This window comes from Capricornis sumatraensis, chromosome 8 (assembly GCF_032405125.1).
Source record: "Capricornis sumatraensis isolate serow.1 chromosome 8, serow.2, whole genome shotgun sequence".
NCBI lineage: Eukaryota > Metazoa > Chordata > Mammalia > Artiodactyla > Bovidae > Capricornis > Capricornis sumatraensis.
In genome coordinates, this window is record NC_091076.1 from 83982574 (window position 1) to 83990872 (window position 8299).

An 8299-nucleotide genomic window follows, 5' to 3' on the forward strand; every position below is an offset into this window, starting at 1 on the left:
CACATTTTGAGGCGGCTGTATCTCAGAAGCTTCTGAAAATACAGGAACTTTACTTTTGGGTCAAGCAAGATAATTTTAATAGTCACTTCACACCATCTAGGAGAAAGTGTCACAAGAAGGAATTGTAAGGGATGTTGTGAGTGGGCGGTCTCTGCAGTGGCGGTGCACTGGAGGGAAATGGAGCTGTGTGTGCCCTGTGAATGCCCTTGTGTGTTTTTTAGGAAGCCTGTGGTCCTGTCTTCTGGGCTGCAGGGATTTCTAAGCAGAGTGCATAGAAATTTCTGCCATAGTCTGGGAATAAAGTGCAGTTGGGAAGAGCCTGGTGTCAGAGAGGCTACTCAGTGAGTAGGATTCACTAGTAATATAGGTAGAAGAGGATTTTGGGGTACGTAGTGGTAGCAGGAATTAGGTCAGACTTATAACACTTACAGAGGAAATTCAGGAGACTACATCCACCGTGGAATTTGCTTACAGATTCACGGGGAGAGTAAATGAGCAAGGCAGATGAGGTTTTAACATGGATTCTCTAGATAAAACGTTATGATGTTGATTTTCAATGGAGGATTAAATTAATGTCTGAGATGAAGGCTACAAAAAAAAGAGTATATGAGAGAAGAGCTCGATTTGGAGCAAGTTAAGTTTGAAATATCTTAGGACAATTTTTAAGTTAACTATTGGTATGACACCCAAGAACAAATTTTTGAGTTATTTGCATTTTGAAGGAAGTTGAAGCCAAGGAGGGGATGAGATACCCCAGAGAAAGTGCTGAGGGAACAACAGGATCCTGAAGAAGCTCCTATGGAGCGGGGGAGGGCCTGCTAGAAGAAGAGGGGGACACTTTAGCAAGTAGAGGCTGTCAATAGCCTGGAGAAAGAGTTGAGCGCCAAGAAATTCAGTGGGTTCAACAGCCATTTGAGACTTTAGGCAGAACATGTAATGTTGTGGCCATGAAATATTGACTCTGCCTGGCCATAAAGTTTAACAAGACCAGTATTTCGACTTCTGGCTAGTAATACAAATTATTAAGGGGAAAGGGTCCAGGTTTTGTATTTTTCATGAATACTACAGTTTACTATAGACTACCCCAGTCATTGAACTAATCAGGATCTTGCCTGAGAAACAGTCTGCCAGCCACTTGGTTTAAGGCAGAGTTAGAATGTGAGCCTGTTTGTATTCATGAAAGGATAAGCTGTGTGTTTAACTCACGGAAATAGAGGCTAGCCTCCTTCCTCGGTGGTGCCTCAGCGTTTTAAGTACAGATGTGTGAAGAGGCTGTGTGTCTCCTGGGAAGTTGTTACAGCCTGGACAGAGCCTGGCTGTTTAAAATGCTGATCTTACCAGCGAATTTGCAGACCCGAGATCCAACATGTAGCAGCGGCATCTGCACTGGAAACCCTTTATTAGAGGAGTTGGTCTGAAAGATTTATGTCCATCCACCTGTCAGTGGATTGTACCTCCTGACGTATCGCTAGATTCTGCCCTCAAGGCCAGATCCTGGTCCTGGTTTTATTTGGTCTTTGAATGTTTACTGCAAATTTTAACACTGATTGATAGTTTCTTTCATCAAGTGAGGAGAACAGAAGAAAAACCTCAAGCTCTAAAACTGCTTTTCAAAGTTTTTTCAAGCCATAATATTTGCAAGTTAAATATTCTCTTATGGAAACAATATAATCAGTTTTTGTTAATGGTTATATGCCTTAATTTGGGAGTGAGGTTGTAAAAAATAATATATATATATATATATATCTCTTTTTAAAAAAAATATCTTTTGGGGCTTCCTTGGTAGCTCAGTGGTAAAGAATCTGCCTGCCAATGTAGGAGACGTGGGTTTGATCCCTAGTTTGGGAAGACCCCCATGTGCCACGGAGCAACTGAGCCCATGTGCCACAACTGCTGAGCCTGTGCTCTGGAGCCCAGGAGCCACAGCTATTGAGCCCATGTGCTATAACCACTGAAGCATGCATATCCTAGACCCTGCGCTCTGCAACAAGAGAAGCCGCCACAATGAGAAGCCCAAGCACTACAGCTAGCGAGTAGCCCCCACTCGCTGCAACTAGAGAATAGCCCATGCAGCAGCGAAGGCCCAGCACAGCCAAAAGCAAATGATTTTTAAAAAATCTTAGTTTATCTTTTAAAAACTGGGAAATGGCTTTTAATAATCTTTTTTAATGCAAAATTATGCATGAGGTCTACATTCAACTTTGGCTTTGTTTACTAGGATCCATGTTCTCTCAAGCTATGAAGAAATGGGTGCAAGGAAATACTGATGAGGTAAATTCTGCTTTTAGTGTAAAAAGATTTCTGTCTTATCAGGGGCACTTATTCTAAGTAAGGTTTCAGGCTTTCTCTCTTCTTAGTTCCTTGCTTAAGCAGCATGGCACCTTACTGTTTCCTTGTCTCAGAGGTGACAGGAAGGGGTGGCCCTTCCAAGATCTCACAGTTGCTTGGAGGCGGTGGTCCTCGGTCCAGAGACTCTGACCACGGAAAACAGTCAAGCAGTCAGGTTCCTATCAGTCAGCAGGCATCAGCGATCAGTGCTACAGCAGAACTCAAACGTTTCCTTCCTCACTGTCAGGTATACTTTCAGAAATAGAGGTTTGCTTTTTTGGATAGTTAGGTACATTGAAAGACGAGAGTGGAAGAAGAAAAGTGTTTGATTTTGACCATATAACATGAAACTAGTCATGCTGTTGGCTAGCCTGTAGCTGACTCTGGGGGGCCAGTGAATCATATGTAGACATACCAAAACCAGAGGGTGGCCTGGGTCCTTTGATACATAGGAATGTGCTTTTTTCCAAATACGTAGAAATGATATGTATATGCAGTTGTGTTTAGAGCACTAATAATGTTTGTTGATTCTTCTAGCAAATAACTGTTTTCAACAATTCAATTACTTTTTTAGGCCCAGGAGGAGCTAGCTTGGAAGATTGCTAAGATGATAGTCAGTGATGTGATGCAGCAGGCCCAGTGTGATCAGCCGGTAGAGAAGTCCACAAAGGTAAGGACCCAGCCCGCATGAAACGAAAGAGAATTAGACCTAGACACAAGCGTGCAGGACATAGGGGAACTTCTGCTCCTGCCTTTAGGAGTTGCCCTCCATGATAGACAATCGGAAAACTGGCAAACTGAATGAAACAACTATTTCCAGATACTAGGCAACGGGCAGTAGACAGCTGTAGCCCCTGCAAGAAGGGTAACACTGAGGTGATACCTGGTTCACTTCCCCAGAGCAGTTTTCAGTGTGCAGGGAGGAGGAAGCCTAGCAAGTTCATTGCCTTAACTGAGTTGAAGAGTCAGAAATTGAAGTTCAGAGAGCCCAAGGTGACTGGAACTCATAGGACAGGGTATTGGAAAAAGAAAGGCCTGCACAGAAAAGAGGCTCCAAAGATATTTAGAGAGGTCCTTACAAGGCCTTGGCCAAGTACTGGTCTCTACACAGTAGGGTAAAAATTCCCATTGTAGGAAAGAACTGCTAGAAATCAGTAGACTGGACAGTTCCTGGAACCTGGGGCTAGGAGTAGCCAATGAAGAAATCCAAAGGGAAATTAGAAAATGCTTTGGGCTGAAAATACAGCATAGTGGAGTCTGCCCTCCCTGTTCATGGCCTCCACATCTGAAGGTTCACATCCATGGTTCAGTCAACCATGAATCAAAAATACATTTCTAAAAAAAAATTTTCCAGAAAGCTCCAAAAAGCAGAACTTGATTTGCTGTGTCCGGCAACTTTTTACGTGGTATTTACATTGTATTAGGTAATTATAAGTAAGCGAGAGGTGATTTTAGGTCCTCAGGATGAGGTATGTGGGTTATATGGAAATACTACGCCCCACACTGTGTCAGGGGCTCAAGCGAATGATTCTCGGCTTGTTGGTATCTGCAGGGGCCCTGGAAACAGTGCCTCACCATTCCTGGGGGATGGCCATGCTTGTGTGGTACTGCTGAAGCCATTCTTATAGGCAGATTTGTAGCATTAAATGTTGATATTAGATGAGGAAAAGTCAGTCTTCTGTCTTAAACTAGAAAATGAATAAATGAAACCCAGAGAAAGCAGAAAGAAGGAAATAAAAGTGAGTATCAGTTACTTTGGAGGGAGGGGGTCTGCTCAGTCATGTATATGCATCCATTTCCTTCCACTTTACTGCTGTTGCCTCTTCTCTCACTTTTCCCATTCATGTGAATTTGGTTTTACACTTTGGCACTGTTTTAGGAAGGTGTGAATAGAATGGGTGTGATCTCTCTGCCCATCTTTACCTGGAGGTCACCAACAGTAATCCTTAGGAGATTCTGACTTGCCTCAACCAAATACTCTGTCTTTCTGTAGCTTCACCAGCTGTCCCTGCAAGAGCCTCACAGATAACCCAGCAAGTTGGAGAGAGCCGCTTAGCCCCCTGGTGTTTTCTTCAAGGAAAGACTCCCAGCTTTGCATTCTGTAACCTGAGTTGACTCAGGAGGAATTCACACGACAGGAGAACTTCTGCTCAGACTCCTGATGATGGCGTTAAACTGCTCCACGTTGCCCACGTTAGCAGGAGTTAGGAACCCAAGCTACCTCTGTTCACGTGATGTCCCCTGTGACCCTCCATAGTTTGGGGGCAGGAATTGAGATGTGCATCCAACATTACCCCATTCCTTGCCAGCTTTTTACTCTAAGAACTGTCGTTAATAGAGTTTGTTGTAATTTTGAACTTTTCACTGAGCTGATTCGGACCAAAGCTCTGTTCACTTTTGCAGACTCTGTCCTCTTTTCTGTGTAAGGGTGATAATTTGTACCTATATTTATCTTCACCGGCTTAGTCAAACCCAAAATAGCAAAGAGCAAGATAAAGGTGTAGAAAGAAGTGCAAGATGGTTGTTTCTGTGATCCCCCATTACCATGTTGATGATCAAATATTCCACAGTGTGAAACTGTTCTTTAGAACCATTTTGGAAAGCAGATTTTCAACTTAAGGCTTTTCATTGTTGTGTGTTCAGATTTTATTACCATGTGTGCTTTTCATGTCTAAGATATGCAGGTATACTTTGCTTTTAACCTTACTTGGTCTTCTCTTTGGTCGGCTGAGATGACGGTCCTGCAGGGTATCCGTGTGGTCAAAGCACTGGGCCAGCAGACCTAGCGCCGTCCATTCTCGGTCAGTATGTGTGACCTTGTGCGAGTTGCTTCTTTCTGGTCCCTTCATTTCCTTATCAGCAGATCAGAGACGTTGGACAAGAAGATCTCCTGAGATCCCCTGTAATTCTCAGTCCATGAGTGTGTGAATGTGAAAGTCGTGCCCCCACAGACGAGGTCACAGCTTCTCCTTCACCCGTGTGGATATCTCCCTGCTTTGAATCAGCTGCCCTGCATTTGTCTGTAGAAAGAACTTGGGCATTTAAACTCACAGCGTTACTGACTTATTTCGTGTGTATATTTTCCATCTCACAGTTAGTAAGGACCATGTCTTCTGTGATGTTTGTTTCCTTGTCAGTGCAGTGAGAAGGTGGACTCAGCTGCAGAAGCTCGGTCTCAGGCAGCCAGAATATCACAAGTCTCTGTTTTCTTGCTAGAAGCTCTGGAGAATTCCATGTTATGGCTCTGTCTCCATCTCGTGAATCCCCAGCAGATGGTCATTTGGTTGTCTGGGATTGTTCCCTGTCAGAAAACAATGCTTTAATGAACAGTGTATGAAAGTCTTTGTCCCCTCTTAAGAGTGTGCTGTGGAGTTAATTCCTAGAAATAGAATTATTTGTCAAAAAGTAGATATTTCATTCTAATATCTATTACCTAGATGGAAAGATAAAAAAGCAAGTCTGGTTGTCAGTCCTCATCACATCACCTTCGGGTGGGCCACTTGGCATCTTCAGCCTTCCATTGGCTCTGCTGTAAATGGAGGTGATTGTAGTAGGGTCCTGAGGTGGTACACAGTATCTGGTATGCGGGAGGCACTCACTCAGCGCTGCGTCCCCTTCTTCCTTGTGACAGTAGTGTGTCCCTGGTTGTAGAAATGTACCTTACCTTTGTCTTTTCCTTCCTTTTTTCAGATATGACTCACACCTGAGATCAAGGAAATCTGTTTTTGGAAAATAAGAAAACTTTTTTCCTTTGGTTGGATTCCTCACCACAGCCAATGAAAACAGCACTGTATTTCTTCTCACTGTCGTTCCCAGGAAAGAAGGGCAGACAATCCCAGACTTCCACCATGGAGAGCGGCTCATAGATGCCCTGCTACCCAGATGATCGCACAGTGACAGTCCGAGAGACCAAAGGGCACTGTTTACACTACTAGAGATTAATCGTTTTCCAATGGCAATAACCCATCCACAGAGGAATTTAGCCCACAGGGATCTGCAGGGCCAGGTGCCATGGGAGGCGGGTGGGCATGGAGCTGGTGTTTGATGCACCGCTGTGGCGGTCTCCCACCCCAGCAGCATCATGAGGCAGGTGCCTGGGGTGCTTTGCTCCATCTCCTACACAAACAGGTGAGTCGGCCTGGCCCCAGCCAGGCAGCACAGTGCCGGCAGATGGCTTTCCTTCCCGGGAATAGGGCCTGCACAGAGCTGTTCATCTGGAAGGAAGCTGAGAGGTCACGGGTCAAGTTGTGGTGAACATTGTCCTTCCCTTTGGTGGCAGTTTGCCGTTTTCACATTTTAATTGCTCCCGGGATGCAGTACACGTAAATCAGCTCCTCTGCTGGAGGGGCCACCCTCTGCACTGTGAGCATCAGGCCCTGCTCCTCCAACTTCTGTGCTCTGGAGACGTCCCTCCCCTCACAGCACACAAGGAAAGGAATTTGCAACAACAGTCACTCCAGTTTTCCCCTGTGGTTCCTTGAACAAATGTTTGTTCCCAGTTGTACACTTTTTTAAAGCAAGTGGCGGGCAGGGGTGTGGGTGGGCAAGGGTGGGGGAGAAAGGCCCTCATCTCTGACCCCCGCCGCCCATCTTTGCTGCACTGGCAGTGTTCAGCTCGTGGCCTTTCTCCTTCGTCCATGGTCATGAGAGGCCCCTCGCTGCAGTTCCACTCCATTGGCCTCGGTCTGGGCCACACTGCCCTCGGTGGAGCCACCCTGGCGGTAAGCACACTCCATGGCGGGCGCTGCCAGCACGGCCTCGCCACCCAGACTGTTGGGGGAAGAACATTCTCTTAGGTGTTACTGCTTTTGCTCAGACTTTGCAAAAAAAAAAAAAAGAAATATATATATATATATACATATAAATATATAATTATTAATCACCTCTGTCCTTGAGAAAGTCTTGAATGAATAGAGTTCCTTCCACTGCAATACCTGACTGTGCAAGAGGCACGCCATTTCATCAACAGATGAAGCAGAAAGGCTGTGTGTGGGTTTTGGTACTGTGTACCACCTCTGTTATTCTTCTAAAGCCAAGTGTTCATGTACTTAAACCATATTCTATTTAATTGTGTTTGATTTTAAAATATATATATATATGAATTATATTTAAAATTGTGTCAACTTTCTGCTTTCAGGGCATTTATGGCTCCTCTATTGAAATGTGTTGATTCTTCCCAGTATTTCCATTTGCTTTACAAGAACCCAGAACAGAGCCACTGCTGGACTCAGCCCTGTGTTTGGAGCGTGTGGCATAGACCCGAGTATTATTAGTTGCCTGTGTTGTGATTGACTCACTTTGTTCTTTTAACAGAATACTTCCATCCATGTCACTTTGCTTCAGTCTTTAAATAACAGAAAAGCAATATAAAGTTCATAGAATAAACTGTGGTTTTGGGTGACATGCCGCCTCTGCATGTTTTGGAATAACAATGTCTGTCAGGATCTAGGCTGTTGACATGCGTGCTTTCCATTAAGATGCTGTCCAGTCTTATACCTGTGTGTGCTGTGCTTTCTCAGTAGGGATGTCGGTAGCTGTGAGGGCCTTATAAAGAGAAGGATAGCAGGCTGGAGACCGGCTGGCTTTTCCTGCCCCGCCTGCTGTAGGACACAGAAACGAAGTGTGTCCTGAAGCTCTGTCTCTCGCAGCTCCTGCTCCTCAGAATGGGAGGGGTTGTCTGGCCTTGAGAGCCAGGCTGTGTACAGCGTGCCCATGAAGCAGGCTTCCCTGAACACCCAGCTTTAATGTCATGCTGACACCCATACACATTGTTAAAAAGAAAAAAGACATTATGAAAGAGGGTACCTTTTGTGATCAGATGCATCTTCATCACTCGTGTAAGATGTGATGAAAATAAAAAGCATCAGCCAAGCCCAGTGAGAGCAGTAAAACAGGGAGCAGCTGTTCTAACCTCTTCTGCTTGGGTGTCTTTATTCAGTAGAACATTACAAAGTGTATTTTATATTTCTGA

General features: G+C 44.7%; 1 protein-coding gene across 3 annotated transcripts in view; it reads left to right on the plus strand.

The window, feature by feature from the left end:
- Positions 1-7057, plus strand: part of AKAP10 (A-kinase anchoring protein 10) — a 41201-nt gene extending 34144 nt beyond the window's left edge. For 2 of the 3 annotated variants that reach the window (XM_068977182.1, XM_068977184.1), the window contains 2 exons: positions 2219-2271; positions 2903-3030. In XM_068977182.1, the coding sequence (XP_068833283.1) occupies positions 2219-2271; positions 2903-3019 (170 nt within the window). In that variant the 3' untranslated portion in view covers positions 3020-3030. Of the gene's footprint in view, positions 1-2218; positions 2272-2902; positions 3031-6018 lie in introns of those variants that run through there. The other variant, XM_068977183.1, reaches the window with a different exon arrangement.
- Positions 7058-8299: the final 1242 nt, after the last annotated feature.